A 16544-nucleotide genomic window follows, 5' to 3' on the forward strand; every position below is an offset into this window, starting at 1 on the left:
TGCAATTTCTCCTTCACAGGCTTAATTGCTTTAAAATAATGAAAATGGATTACTTAGCTCAAAAATATATGCAACCTCTGAGTTATGACTGTCTGACCCAAAGAACTCCATTATTTTTTAATCGGTATGACAGAAATTATATCTAGAGTTATTCCTATAATAACAGTGATGTTTAGTTCTGCCTCTTACTGTCAAGTTAGAAACAGACAACAAATTCTGCTTTTTCTGTTTTACTGGCTTGGTATATTTTTCCATAAATGTTTTAGGTTGGAGTCCCCTGCTCTGCCACTTCAGACACAAGTACCTATTTCACTACAAACCCAAACCTGGATATACAATGGCAGTAAAGGAAGGTCATCTTCCTTTGTCACAAGAGGTATGGAATGGCACATCGGCACTTTTCACAACAGTGAAACAGGACGTGCAGCAGAGATGTACAGAACTCTATGGGTCTAGATAAAAATTCTAATCCATAATCTTTGTTAGGGATGAAAAAAGAGAACTGAAAAATAAACAGCTGAATGTGTTCCTAAACACCGAAGGATCAAGAGAGTATGTTCGAGAGTATGTACAACTACAGGTCAAGTAGTCACAGGGAACCAGGACTGGGTAGAGGGCAGCCTTGTGCCAAGGCAGTAGATGTTCTCAGGAACTTGGCTTCAGTTAGAGGTCCAGAATGGTTCCACCTCATTCCAAGTGTCTGGAGGTACATATGTGTCATTTTGTGCCAGCCCACTGGACTACGGGATGTGACAATCCAGGATGAATGATCAGTTTGATATCCCAGAGGTTAATTTTGCCCATGAATGGCCATTGACTTCGGAGATCTCTACATGACCTATGTTGTTTAAATAAATTGATTCCATTTACTTACATCCTCTGACTCAAAGACATGGCAGATCATTTTGTACTGTTTCTTTCCCTCCTGGGCACCAGGAGTGGTTTCAATGCAGTCCTGGGAGGCGGATCTGGGCATGCGGCGCCGCGCCATCAGCACCACGATGTTCCCGATGTCGGCGATGTAGGAGATGGTGCGCAGCGCGTGGTCCATCATTGTTTCCTGCACAAAGCAAGGACAAACAAAGCTGTTCCCCATGCCTGCTGCTCTCCTACAAATACTGCAGCTCCCCTCTCATTGACAGCCTGCTGCTTGAGAAAGACAAAAGCTACAGAAGCACTTCCTATGGGCCCAGACCAGATATTCCCTTGGCAATAGATGGGCCCCAACTCCCAATGGAAGCAGAGTGGCTGTTCAAGACATTGGCTTCAATGGAAGCGTTGTCTGAGCAAATACAGCATGGTTACTACTGTAAAGCAAGAATGAAGAGCTGTGCTACTGTTTTGTATATATTTTCATGCTGTTGGAAAATTATGTTATTTCTTTACACATTTTGCCATTGTAAAGATGAACTGTTCTTAAACAGAAAAGGCACATCTGAAAACTGCTTCTAGCCGGGGTCACCAGTCGGTTTGGAGTTTTTCCAGGATTTTATCTATTGCTCAAACTAAAAATGACCAGAAGCATAATAGTTTTACTGATCAAACTAGTTGAGGATGTGTCCTGACCATCTCTGTCCCTCATCCTGAACAGCTAAAAGCATCCACCAAATTCTGTCTGAATTGGAACAAAAAAATGTGGTATGAGATAGTTCACAATTTTAGTAATTTATATAAGCAGCAGCATTCTTTATATAAACAGCTTGGCACTAGTTTAGCATTAGTTGAACAATTTTCTAAGGTCTAAGGAAGAAGTATTGTTTTTCAAGTCAACAAAAGTAATTGTTTTAAGAATTTCAGTACAATTTAACTTGTCAGAGAAAACTATAAATTATCATTGTTTCTTAGAACCACTTGTCTTGCTGAAGATAATCACTACCCCTAAAATTACTGTAATGATTCTTCTCAGGCTTGAAGTAATGCTTATCCCTAACTTACGAAAAGTAATGATGGTTAAGAGGTGGTTTGGGGAGTGTCTCCAAGGGCTGTGGGTGCTCAGGAGGATTTACAGCACTTCTGTCAGAATGGAGAAATGTTTTATAATGGACATCTCTCAGCAGGATGTTGGGAGCTCTGCAGAGATAATTGCTTTTCAGCAGTGTGCACCAAGTATTGTATAAGGGTGTAATCATACATGTAGTGTGCACAAGAGTGAATGCACTGGGAAAATGAAGGCATTTAATCTCACCTGCCAAGAAAGGCTTTCTGCCCATATCATCACATAGAGGTTACTCAAAGGGTTTGGTTTTTTTTTTTCTCTTGTATGGGTGAAAGCAATCATTCCCCCCACCCCTCCCATATTTTTCCTGTCTAATGCACTTACAATTAGGAATAAGGCAAATACTATCTAGTGACTGTAAACATGTGTTTATTTTGTACTTACTTTTTCCTTTCTCACTCCATATTCCATTACACTCAGTCTTCCATTACCAATATCTCTTTTTCACCACCTCCTTTATTACTTTCCCATAAATCCCTCCACCTCTGCCCATTTGCCTCCCTATTCTTTCCCTTATCCCTTTTCTAGTCCTGTCCATTCCATCCTTACTATCCTTAGATTTGTCCTTAGAAATTCAGCCTCTCTCAGCCTTTTCTGAAACCATTGTTCTCTTCTCCTGTCTAGATTGCCCTTTCTCAGATTCTTTTCCATGCAATTCTTTTAGAATCTTGTTTGTTGCTTCTCTTGAAACCCAAAGAACAGCTGAAGGAGAAAACCTAAGCATTCCTCCAAGCTTTAAAGTGCTGTAGTCCCGTGGGAGTGTGAATTAGACAGCCTAATGAGTCAGGCGATTTTATGGAACCAATCACGCACCAGAGGCTCTGCACATACACATTTGTGAGCTCTACATCTTTATTTTTCTTTCCTCATTTTCCCAGTTGCTGCACTCCCAGCTTCTCTTCATTGACTGAGCAAGAAGCTGGGAGAGGCTGCTGTGGCTTCTGCTAGTTTGGGGCACTGAGTGCAACCCCACAAAGCTGTGGCACAGGGAAGAATTCTTCTCCTGTCAACAAGGCACATGGCCAAACCTAAGGCTGCTCCTACTGCATCCCTACTACACAGGTGCTCGACGTGGGCTGAACATATTCAGCAAGTAAGTCCATAAGCAACTAAAAAGTGGCAGGGGTGCCATTTCCTAGTGCTGCTGAGAGCAACAGAATCACCACTGCTGGCTCTCTTCCAGCCTGGGAATACACCTGACTGGTGCTGCTCAGCATTTTTAATCTTGCTGCGTGTTATTTTCTGAATGGGAATTTTACATTTTCATTCAGCTGTTACCTCACGTGAGCTATACAACACTACAGGTGGGTTAAAACCCATGGCACACTGCATAAATAGGGTTTATGTAAATTGATAAAGCCATGAAAGTACAGATTGTCTCTGCCAGTTGCCACCCCAGCTGAAATAGACCCATGGTAATTACACCAGTCAGGAACTTCACTAGAAGTGAAAAGTGTTACCAAGCCAAAAATGCTAAAAGTCATGGGAATAATTCTGTTACAGCTCTCTGAAAGATACACTGTAAAAAAACCCCAAACAAAACCAAACCAACAAATAAAAAACACAACCAAAACCCCAGGGCGAGCCCTAGAGAGCCTGGAATTAGAACAATTTCCACTATTACTATTTTCGTCTGGTTGAACAGCTCAGATATGACACCATTCATCATGGAGCATTGCATTTTGCATCACTACAAATCTCAGGGGATCAGCAGAGTAAGATGACAGTTCCTTTGACAGTGTTTATGGACTACTTCAAAGGACCTTCCCTTTTTATTTTTAAAAGGATTGGTATTCAGCTGAAATGTTGAACTATTTAAAGTAAGAAGAGTGACTTCCACTAAGACTAATCCTTACTCAGCAAAGAGACCGTACCTATTAACTGCCATACATTCCAACTACAAACTGTAGCTGTTCATTTATCAATAACAGTCTGTAGTCATCTTTACATTGATGATTATGAGCATTTTATTTTCTGCTAATGCAAAAAGTAGTTATCAGCTTTGATAACATAATCTCTGGATGATGCATGTTTACCATGAGGTCGAAAAAAGGCTGAGCCATAATCAATAGTGGTATTGCTTATGGTGGATGAAATGCAGTTTCAGGATGATTTATGGATGGCAGGTTCTAAATATTGCTGCCCATGTTAGATGGGCTATTCCACTCGTCTGGTGCATCTCTTGGGAGTTCTAGTGGCATGTTAAGGATATCTGCTTATATTAAAAGAAAAATAATCCTTTTCCTGGACATACTGTCATTGTCCTCAGATTAAAGGATAGTAATGTTCTCCTAAATTTCAGGAAGAAGGTGCTTCATAGTTTCCACTGTTAGAAAAACAAATTATATAACAATTAAAACCAAAACCCTAAATGTAGAGTGCTACATTTATCTTTGCTTAAGTGTCTCCTATCATTTCAGCTCATTTATTCATTTAGCCATATTTCTGAACTCTGATCTGATACACCAGTTTTCAAGTTCAATAACTATTTTCTCTTGTTTGTGAAAATATTGAACAGTACTACACTAGAGAAACATGCTTGTGAGTCTCACTCTGCCCTGTTTCTCTTTACATTGCCACACAGATGGCAATATATCAGACGTAACACCATTCTGAAGTTATTAAGCCTGCTTCTATCTCTTGTATCTAGATTATACAATCTAGAAAATATATGATATTAAAGCCTTATTTAAGTCAAGAGATGACATGTGCTGCTTCTGTGCCATGGACAAATATATTCTGAAACAGAAGAAAACGATTGATTTGACATTATTTACTTCTGAAAAAACGTTGTTAAAATTGCCCTTTTCAATGCCTCTCATTAGAATGAAAATTTGAAGACTTTCTGTAAGTATGATCAAAGTTAAGAGATCTTCTGAGATTACTAGAAATTATATGTATTTAGTTGTAAATTCCTCAAAAACTCCTTTTTATGAAGATCACCTCTTGTTGAACATACAAGCATTCCTAGAAGATGAGGCTGTTCATTGCTGTGGTCTCCAGATGCTGCTTTTATATGAATGGTTAATAACTTACCTTAGGCAAGAGGATGGTGATTTATGGAAAAAAAATTGAGATTAAATGTTAAAAATGGCAAGATATGAATGGCTTAGTCAAAGCAGCAAATGACTTCCCTGTTGGACTGTAAATCTGGGTTCTGAAACTGTTCCAGAGGAGTGGTGTGCATGCATTCTGAAAGGCTTTTGAATCTTTTTTAAAATTGAATTATAGCTCAATTATAGCAACATGCAGACATCTTCCAACACATTAAATAAGCAAAACTGGTGTTAGTCTTACTGTAGTGGCAAGTGTTAGAACAATAGGAGCTCTTTCTGAATACTGAATACCTGAATTTATCCAGGTTCAGTAGTGTCCCACTAATCGTGTAAGAGCATGGTCTAACAACATTATTCTCAAAGAGTTTAAATCCAACTTACCTGTGTGTCTGCATTTAAAACTTTGATTCTCTGTGTGGAGATGAACAGATCCACTTCAGTCAAGGCCTGGGAATCTCCCTCTGAAGTCTAAAAGACAGATACCTTGTTACAACGGGATTTTTAATTTTCTTTTCAGAATGACAAATTCACTGACTGCTTCAAGCATAATGTGATGTGAGGCAACTGCACTTTAAACCACTACAGAGATGGCTATTCAAAGGTGTTTCTAAAGACATGCAAAGAGTACATTTATTGCATAGACAGAGTGAAGCCTACTCTAATTTTCTGGGTAAGAGGGAATTTGGAGGCTGTGGGACTGACAGCTCAAGTATTAAAATTCTCTGTTTATAGCCAAAACAGGAGAAAAAGTATGGCTGTTTTTTCCTCACTTTCTCACTGATGCACTTCAGTACTTGAGGCACCAGACTTAAAAAAGTAGGAGAACTGAGAAACTGACTTAGGCCCCATCAGCTGTTTAGCCCTTGCTGCTTTCAGTGAGCTCAGCAAAAAAAGTGCAAACTGATGCTCAGTACTGTGGTGGGGTTTGGACCTTTTTTTTAATAGCTTTTTTGTTTTTTTCCTAGAAAATAAAGAACTGAGCACTGAACTAATGTTTCTGTCATATCACAGAAAGACATCAGGTGACTTTTAGACCACAACTTCTGAGCACTGCTCACTAGGGAAACACTTCCATACCCCATCAGAGGGCACGGTCACAGAGTAAGAGGGATTACAGTGCAATGCCACGCTCCAAAGTGTGAGTCCTGGCTCTGTCCACCTGAGAAAACAGGAGAAGAGGTGGCAAAGCAGCTGCTACCTCTCACTGAAGCATTGTCCAAGAGCTGCCGTAATTCTCTAGTCCAGCAGGAACATATGTGGTCCTCCAGACTGCTTGGCCACACGGCACCACTGCAACTGGTACTGAGGAGCACCCGTGGCAGCGGCCTCAGAAAGATTGTCTCAGCCTGGGCTAAAGGCAGGCACCAGTCTCCAGGTCAGACACTGGCTCATGATGAGAATGATGTATTTTCTATTCTTTTTTGGAGTTATAAAGGCTTAGCTATGCCTACAATTCATTCAGATTAATTTTATTTGAATTATCTTCCACCAAAATACAAAGCAAGCACATACTTTGGCAGAGACTACTTGTATTGCTTCCATCCTTTTGGTGATATTTTTGTAATAACTAAACTGTATTTAGTTATCTGAAATACTGTTTTTAACTGAGCGCAATGTTTCCTGTATGAATTGTTCCAGCTACTATGTGGTGAATTTATTTTGGTTTGAAATGTCAACAATAATATAATAAATGTACAGTAAGTCACAGGCACAGGAAATACATACATCTTACTGCTTTGGTTAGTAAAATCAAAATAAGCATTACATTAAAAAAAACCAATCTCCCAGATAACAATGGCTGTACATCTGGAGTAAACAAATCACAGGTATTCAACAGGAGAAGGGCAGCAGACAGGCACTCCAGCAAATGAACAATGAAGAAAATGAGTTCATTTTACTCCATTCACTATTCTACTGTGGACCAAAGAAGGAACCAAAATGACAACTTTATGAGGATCTGTAATGAAAGACATGACACTCCATGGAAAATAAGGACAACAAAAATGTAAGTAAACATTAGCATTCAAGAAAAACAGTTTACACACCGCTTTTTTCTTGATTTTAGCCGCCTTTTGCATCCTCTGAGGAGTAGCATAAAAAAAAGAATGCAGACAGATGTACACACAGGGAAAGAGAAAAGACAGTGTGGGAAGTCAGGGAAACTTTTCGACTGTGAATCCAGTCTGCTGAAAATTAAAAAATTGGGAGCAGTGGGAGAAGGATGTGCAAGAGGGAAAGATTTGTTTGTACCTTATGCAGTTCTCAAGCATAGTTGGATTTCATGGAGTTATGCACATTGACAATTGATTACAAAAGAATCGGTACCAAAGTGGTGTCTGTTATCAGCTGCTCCCAACACTTATCCTGCCAAATTTACAGCAGTCAAAAATGGCAGCACGTGCATCTTAAACCCAAGGTTTTCTCTCCATGCTCATCACACATCTGCATGTAACTGTTGAACAAAACATAGCTCAAGCTTCCTGCCATGACTATCTGGAGTAGTCAAGTACCACTGACAGAGTAGGGTTGGTATTAATATACAAAACAGTTTTTAGGGAGTTAATTTCAATCGACAATTACTTACGGTAGCTTGAGATATCACAATATGCTAAACAGAAAGTGGAAGGTTTGGAAAGTTTAAAGAACTGGACCTTTTCCTGCATTCCATTTCTTTCTAAATGCTAAATCAATCATCAGTCATGACAATCTCTTGCAAGTGGCCTTTCCAAACTGATTTCCTTCAAAACCATGCAATTCTTAGCAATTAAATATTTCATTGACTATGCACATACTTTTTCTCCTAGCATAAAATCTGCCACTAACCATGTGTTTATTCAGATGAGGTATTTACAGCAAAGGCACAGTAACTTCTAAAATAAATATCTCCTACTTGGATTCTTACCCAAAAAGCTATTTTCTTTACACAGCTCTATGAAGCAGTCTATGGTACATTATTTAAAAGACGTTGTTCATTGTAAATAACACCAAATCCAAACACAATAGTAATGAATATTCTTGTCCTAAAAAATAATAAGTAATAATATTGAGACTAATTTTCTCAATTTGTAGTAAGTTAAAGGAAGTAATAACAAAAGGGTAAAACCACAGTCAAACAAATATCCCATGCTTTGCCACTGGAATATTTTCTAATTGCAATCTGCAATTTGTCTTTCATAGTTGAATTTGTTATACAGCTTCCAAAAATTTTTGAATAGACTCTGGAATAATTTATATTTTGCTGTATGTATTTTTACAGCAAGCACTGGAAACTAATGGTATTTACAGTACTGATCTGTACTTACCCAAGTGCACCTCAGCAAAGGTTTGAGGCTGCAGATCCCGCACCATTCAGGGATCAGCTGTCAAAGGATCAGAGAGTATTCTACAGCCCATAAAGATCCCCTACCTTGACACGACTCACTGCCTCCTGGGCCTGCATCATTCTGATGTTTTTGGAAGGGTTACGCTCAGACAGCAGCTGTGTGGAGCCCAGGTAATTGGCTGCAAAGATGATTCCATCAATGAGGTCCTCAGGTTCACAAGGTCCTGGAACTGACAGGAGATGTTTACAGTTACAGCCTCTCAAAGGAGTGGGGAGATGAGAAATTGAATAAGGGATATTGAGGCTTGAACAACCTTTCTAATGCTAGGACTGTGTTTACCATCCTCTTTGTTCAGCTGTTAAGCTTTACATCCAACTTGATTAGATCGACAGTAAAGAACAGTCATTCCAGAATTCGGCTGAAATCTCTTGATGGCGAACATCTTTTATTCCTCAACAGTTTTATAAAAGAAATGTGCTTTGAGCAAGATCAACTTGCCCACCTTTTAATGCATTTTTTTTAGTATAAAAGTCTTGTGTGAGGATAAAAAGGGGAATGTTAATTTTAAAAAAAAGTTTGTTGTTCAGTGTTCAGTTTATTTATAATCAAGTCAATGTGGAAGATTATTATGTAGAAAAGAAAAAATATATGGGATGCTATGCTGATTAAATGTACTGAAATAGTAGTTTGCACATTTATCTTTTAGTGAGCTTTCCTATCCTTCATTTTCCCATTCTAATTTAGCAAAAGTCTTCCACCAGAATATAAACATGATTAAAAGAAGTGACTTTCCTCTTTAAGCAGTGTTGCTCACACTTATTCATCCCTGCAGATCTCAAATCCACCTGCCAGAAATCTCAACCCCATAGTCTTTGTAATTCAGTACTCAAGGTATATGAATACACAGATATATATTTATACCAGTCCTGTACTCTTCAGAGACCTGAGATTAACTAAGTGCTCACACAAATTGGAGTTACTTGGTTTGCTATCAAACACCATTGTTTTAAACTTCAAAAGGATAATTATATACCAGAGAACACATTTTATTTAGATCACATCTGTACAAATCCAGTAACTGGTTTAGATATTCATTATAACTCAGAATAGAATTCTGTGGAATTTAAAAATTTTGAAGTATTGGGAAAGCGTAAAAAAGTATCTTGACAATCTCCACTGGAAGTATGAAAACCCTCAAAGAAATCCTTGAGAAGCCAGTAATTTAGAAGTCACTGAAACTCTTCATAAAGGCCAAGTCTTTCAATACCTCAAAAACCAATCCTTGTTCTTGCAGCTTTAATTCACTAAATGAAAACAGAGAAAATGAAAATTCCACAGGAACTCTGGTCCTGTATGGCTGCTTTTCTTTGCTTACATCTTTGTACCATTAGGTTTTTCAGTGGATGGATGGTGTATTTTGTATGGTACCTCTTCTGATGGTGTTATTCATATGTCTCTTCAGGTCTAAAACTTCGTCTCGTACATCTGTACTTCTTCCAGCATGAAACAAAATACTAATGTTGCATCATACTGACATCTTTCAAGGGCAGCAGAGAGGGAAATTAATTAACAATGTGAATTTAATGTTAAGTTTGCAAAACTTCATTAGATACCTGCATCAACACGCTCACTCAAAATTAAAGCAGCTTTAATTTTGTTTTCTTTCATTCACTTCAGGCTAAGTAAATGAGGCTAAATTGAATCAAGATTGCTTTAACTCTGAAATAGGCTTACCCACATGTTTAAATCAGTTTAAGTAAACTCCCTTAGTAGGTAATTTAGATTAATTTCCTTGAAATGTTTTGTGTCTGAAGACAAGTAAAACTGCAATTCTCTGTGCAAATTCTCATACAATCATTACTACATCAAGCAAAATGCCCAGGGTATCTTTGGTGTCTGTGTAACCCATGGATGCTATAAAGGAAACAATTTCTTCTCATGCCTTGGCTGTTTGGTGACAGCAATGGTGTTTCTAACTAATTTGTATGAAAAAATTCTTGAGCATGGAAATAGCCTAGGGTGTTAAGCAACTTTATAATCCTAATTTTACTTATTTGGATTCCTTAAAGACCCAGGGCTTTTTTGGTTGGATGTCATCACATAATCTCTTCATAGCTTTAAAAAATTATGTTTTGCAGAATCATACTAGCAACAAAGTCAGCTACATAATGTATAAGTCAACAGCATGCAGAAAATGCTTACAGCAGTAGATAATGCAGAACAAAAAGACCAAAAAAAAAAAGACATGTTGGGCAGAAAACATTTCCAACATACATTTCCCATCATGAAGGCAATGTAAGCAACTGTCAGGTAAAACAAGACATCTCTTGGAAGGATGGAATAGTACTGAAAATTGCCAGGGTCAAATTAGGTCACCTGGGTGTTTTCTTCCTTATCTCTGTCTGCTTTAAATAATGCAAAAATGCAGACTTGGTTGAGGTCCCAGCTCATCAGAGCACTTAAGCATGCGCCTGACTGCAAGCATGTGTAAAGGCTTACTGATGAGGAAGGGAAGCAGGAACGGGTTTCAAACTTGAAGGTTAGTTTGATGTGAGCAAAGATTGGAATTTTATGTTGACTATTGGTGCTTAAACATTAGATAACTATTTCTGAAAAATCTAACTGCAAATTTCTGCACTTATCAAGGCAATAGAGATTACTTGGTTTTCTGCTGATCTGCTAATGTAACAAGTATAAAGATATTTCTAGACTAAGCAGACTAGGTCCAAACATTTTTAAATTAACATTTGTATTCATAAAATAGTAAAACAAGAAAACTCAACAAAAAAAATCATTAATTCAGCATAACTGGATTCATTAATCTGATAGGGATGCATTTTTACACCTATCTAAAATAATGTAAACAAGGATTCAGACAGTATTTAGAGACTGCACTCTGAGCACAGTTCAGTTTCCTCTGAACTGTCACACTCCATGAAGTCACCGAGACCGTGGGATGTGTGGCACTGCAGCAGATTTTGCATAAGGAGTAAATGGACACAGGGTGTAAGTCACCTTTCAGAATGTCCATCTACAACTTCCATTTTCTGACTGATTTCGTTGCTTCATCAAGCTTGTTACTGTGTAAGAGAGTAAGAATTACGGTGATAGGACAGAGTGCAGAAAAGCCAGAACCACTGAACATAGAAGTAATTACTACTACGGGCACGTAGTTGTACTACTACTGAAACAATTCTAACAGCAAAGGACATTTGCTCTTAGACATTTGCAAAACACATTTCCAATATTTTTTGGGCCTGTTACCATTCAATATGATAGTTGGTAAGTCCTTTTTTATATTCACAATGGCATATGGAAAATATTATGTATTACAAGAAACATAGATATAGCTACTGTAGTTAAGGAGTCATGCTGAAAGTGCTTTAAAACTGAATAGGAATATAACCAGAATATGGTTGTGGTATTGCTGTCAAAGCTCAGGGAACAACAGCAGCGTTAGCTGGCAGAATCTTTTCTTATGTGCAGAAGGGTCCTGTGCTTTTTGGGACTCTACATACAAATTAATAATAGAAACTGTATTTTTCTTTGAATTCAGAAAGCATTCATGTAAGTTATCATAAGCTCCTAGTGAGGCATATATTTATTTGTATTAGACAATGCCATATAATACCTGCAATAGAAAAAGCCTAATAGACAGCTTATCCTCACATACTGTGCCACTACAGAAAAAATCAAGAGAAAGCAAAATGATTGAACTAAAAAAAGGTATTATATTATGTAAAGGGTATCCTGACCCCTTTCCAACAGAGTAGTGAGCTGGCTGGTATGTAAAAAAAAAGACATAACCTTTTTATCCCAGTAAAATTAAAATGTGTAGCTGTATCTGCAGCACTGTGAGGGAGGAATTGTCTCACCTGCTTTAAAGTTCTGTGCATGCTGGCCTTGCTTTATGCTTGTCCACTGTACAATCAGCAGATACTTATTACAAAGCATCAGCTTGCTTTCTTGTCTCTGCCACCCTTGAGGAATGCATTTAAATTTACCACTATTTAGGGCCTGTTAGCCAGTACATGCCAAGTGTTCGGTGTAATGTCCTTCAGATGTCAACCTGAAGGGACAATCTTTGAACTTTCTATTTGGTCTGCTTCTTAAATTACTGAAAATAGAAAATGCTTGTCAAGATGGTGAGATCAGGGAATAAAAGAAAAAGGTGTTGGACATCCCAATATTATTCTAAATTGCATTAAGTTTTCCCTGAGTTGAGAATGTTATTAGAAATTAAGTTTTTTGCATCCTTTTAAGGTTTCTATTGTGTGTGTTCATGACAGATCTAAGGTATCAATGCTTGAAAGTGTCCTACTGTCTTTTCTCACTTTATAGTGTAGACCTTTTCTTTGCAGGAAGAGCGGCATGCATTTTCCCTATAAAAGTTCTTCAGCTGTCAGTGAATCAGAGAATGATCATGTTTTTCAGTACAATCCTATTTTATTTCTGTCCACCTTCTTGTGTTAATAAATTGGCTTATTTTCTTCAAACAGAATATATGTAATAGCACTCAAAAGAGATTGAAGAAATATGTGAAAGCTTTGCTCTCCTGAACAGAGGGTTGGATTACCATTGTTCGGTCAGTTCAGGAGGACCTTTCCATTTGTGCTGACAACTGAGGTTCCCAGAGTGCAGTAATGGGCCCTGAAGAATACAGTACTCTTATGTGTTCATAAATCTCCTGCTGGGGCCCACGGTTACACCCTTTTTAACCCCTTCCAGATTTGTAGCTGCTCTTCATTTTCACCTGAATCCTTCTGGGAGTTCTATCTGCTCCTCCTTTTTATCACCACTAGGCTCCCATTGCCATGGGGAGGGTGAAAATGTTAAATACTTCCATACTTAAACTTCTCAGCTGTATTCTCTTGGGTTTGACTAGTTTTTAGAAGTGTGATCATTTATATATTAAAGGATTTGCTTCCACTTTATCCTAATTTAACTACCGATGATGTCAAACTTACCATCAACAAAACTTGGAAAGGAAGACACTTTCTTTGTCTGTTGAGAAATAAAAATGGCATAGCTGTAACAAAATAACTTTCACACAATGAAGTGAATTCTTATATTTAAACAGCTGACCACTGTCACATAGCCACTGTTTAGCACACTGAACACATTACATGACAGTCATTAACCCAGCCTTAACTGTTACAGAGTGCTCTATACTTGGAGTCTCAAAGTATTTTAAGGTCCCACCAGGCAAAAAAATAAGGGAGGCAGGGGGAAGACCATGAAAATGGCTTAGGAGGTAAGCTGTCAAATGAGCAATAGAAACCAGCAATTCCCAATATAATCCATTGCCTACTAGATCACACTGCCTATTAGTGATATCCCAAATTTCCAATAAGGAACATTTAACAATGTTTTACAAAGAAGATTCTGGGTCATTGAATAAATAGAACTGTCCCTGACTGCTCAGTACATAGAATTACACTTAATCTTAGCTGGGGCCACAACAGTGCTCTTTTTATGCTACTGTCCCAAGTCTCAATAAACAGATACAGTCCTTCCATTCTTTGTCTTTAGCCAGCCTCCGCAGTCATTCCCATTTCCAGGAAAGAGGCTGATTTCTCCATTATGAGAAAAGGCTTTAGAAATGTGCCTCTTCGTTAATATAATAGGCTACAGGCTAAATATGTTATGGTTTTGAGATAAGAGACTTCTGCTTCTAAGTCTCAATTTCATTTCACTGTGTCTAGCCCCAAGCATAACTCATTCTGCATTCTCAGATATCTTCTTTCCTCCAGTTTTCAGTGACAAGAGCAGGTCTGTCTATCACTGTGTCTCTTCACAGCTGACTAAGCCAGGACTGACACTGGGAGGGGGAGGGGGAGGAATGGAAGCAGAACATTATTTTTTTTTGATGACACTTTTGCACTCCAATAATCCAAAAAGAGAACTTCTGAAGTGTTCTCCCTATTCTGTATGTCATCAGAAAATTTTAGGCTTGAGTACATGCCATAGACAGTTACATAAAATGAATGAGGCAGCAAAAATTCATGTGTATAGTTCAGTCTTTTCAGAGTAGGCAGATATGGTATGTATTGTCAGTTCAGGAAAAGAAACTGAGCCTAAGTCTGGATGTGTGAGAGGGAGAGGACTGACAATGTGAGGCCTGCTCTCCCTGCTGCTGCAGGAAGCCAGGCAGCCCAAGTGGCAGCTCCAGGTACCTACCTCGGGGGGATTGTTATTGTCAAGTGGGCCATTGAGGTCTGAACGCTGCTGCTTCCTGGGCTGCTCTAAACCATTACACATCTGCAAGAAAAAAGAAAGGATTTCAGATCCTTTTGTTTTCTGAAAAGCTTCAAAACAAAGTAGAGATTTCAGTGGAAGTCAATGGTGCAAAGATAATCAGAAAATTTTCACCAGATTAAATTAAATTTCAATAAAAATTCACAAAACATTAACATATGAAACTCTATTTAGCATGTTCTTCATTACTTATCTGTAGTTATTTATGTACAATCAATATTCATTACTGGTACTGAAATATTATAATGTGATGTAGCAGTCGGAATTTCCTACTGTAATTTAGCAAATATCGGTTTCATAGAAAAATGTTAAACTGTTTAATTATAATAAAATATCTACTTTGATGTAAATAATAGGATGTTTCAATTATCTTTAAGTAGCAGTTAAAGTACTGATTTAAATTTAAATTATTTTATGTCAATGCAAATTTTTCACATGAAATTAAGTCAAATGCTAATGTGTTCAAATAAGTCAGAAAGCAAAGTCAGAATTTTCAAATGTATTTATTCTCAGTATTGGACAAAATCAAAACAGCCCTAATGGCCATCTCTGATCTGAAAAACAGAATTCTAGCACTGCATGTAGGATCCTGTGTTTGTGGGAGATACTTCATGGCATCTCCTTTCTTGTAGCCAACCAAATCTACAGGATGCTGGCAGCAGAACCTCAGGCTTCAGAAGAAATGTAAAGGAGAAAATATAAAATCTTACACAAAGAAAATACTAAGTCTTTTAAACTACAGAACATTCCTTTTTTCCTGTTCCAGTAATGTCAGGGGCAGAATTTCTTTTCCAGACCTGACCCAAGTCATACAAAACCAGCACCCAACATGGAGAGTGCCCATGTCTCGTACATACCAAGAAAGTGAGGTTTTCATGGCTCAGATTTTCAGTGTTAGAAATCTGGAAAACCAAGGTGGTTTATGGAACAAATTTTTATGGTTTTCCCTTTTTTCTTAGTTTCTCCATTATGTACAAAAATTGTCATACATGAAATCCCTATTTGTGCTTGGTCTTTGCATATTAAGTGGTTTAATTAATTAATTTTGAGTTAAATATTTTTTAATTGAATGTTAAAATTAACCCATCAGCCCAGGTACACAAATCAAGTTTTATTATTATGGTTTTCACTTGTTCAAAGCAGTTTATTTGCACCCTTCTCAGTAAAAAATCCCCAGTTAAAAGTTCCCCAGTTAAAATCCCTTTTCAAACATTAATCACTTGTACACCATATGAGTTATCTTTCCTGTGTTTACTGTATACTTTCACAAGTGTTTTAAGATGTTGGATGTGTTTTAGTACTTTTTTTAGGTGTTTTTACTTGTACTTTGGTTCCAAGGCAGATTTCAAAACCCCAGTTCCAACAAACAGCCCAGCCCCCATAGCCATTACCCTGTAAGCAAGTACCATAGCAACCTGAATTTTAATGACCCTTATCTCAACTAATACCACCCCTCTGACAAGGCTGAGCCATTGGTGGACAGAGATAATCTGTCAAAGGGAAAACACCAATCACCTTAAACCAAAGGGGCGGGCTGTGGGTGGGCTGTGGGCGGAGCAAAGGCACTATAAAACAAGGAGTAAGAGACAGGCATGCCTCCCTCTCTCCAGCCGGCTGAGGTGGAGTTCAGTGCTGGGAAGGTCTACTCCTATTAAGGAGCTTTTAGTAATTTTTTTTGGCTTTTGGACCAGCCAAAAGCCAGCCTAGCACTGTAAGCCCTTTTTCTCTACCTGAGGTCTAGTGCTGTTTCAGCCAGAAGATCTAAAATCCCTGCGCTCCTGGGGCATACCACCTATCGAGCCATAGGATCCCAAATTTTTATATTTTGCTAATTTTTGCAATTTTTCAATTTTTCCATTTTTAATAAATTATCTTAATTTTTAACTAAGAATTGTCTCATTTCTCACAAAA

At 38.0% G+C, this 16544-nt stretch overlaps 1 protein-coding gene across 6 annotated transcripts in view; it reads right to left on the bottom strand.

Moving 5' to 3' along the window:
• APBA2 (amyloid beta precursor protein binding family A member 2) overlaps nt 1-16544 on the bottom strand; it is a 45394-nt gene that overhangs the window by 12598 nt on the left and 16252 nt on the right. For 5 of the 6 annotated variants that reach the window (XR_011154292.1, XM_069026229.1, XM_069026227.1 and 2 more), the window contains 5 exons: nt 14556-14636; nt 13343-13379; nt 8459-8604; nt 5434-5520; nt 875-1060 (listed from right to left, as the gene is read on the bottom strand). Coding sequence is in view for 5 of the 6 variants with exons in the window: in XM_069026229.1 (XP_068882330.1) it covers nt 875-1060; nt 5434-5520; nt 8459-8604; nt 13343-13379; nt 14556-14636 (537 nt within the window). In the remaining variant the exon portion in view is untranslated. Of the gene's footprint in view, nt 1-874; nt 1061-5433; nt 5521-7097; nt 7134-8458; nt 8605-13342; nt 13380-14555; nt 14637-16544 lie in introns of all 6 variants that reach the window. The other variant, XM_069026231.1, reaches the window with a different exon arrangement.

Source organism: Aphelocoma coerulescens, chromosome 10, assembly GCF_041296385.1.
Source record: "Aphelocoma coerulescens isolate FSJ_1873_10779 chromosome 10, UR_Acoe_1.0, whole genome shotgun sequence".
Lineage (NCBI taxonomy): Eukaryota > Metazoa > Chordata > Aves > Passeriformes > Corvidae > Aphelocoma > Aphelocoma coerulescens.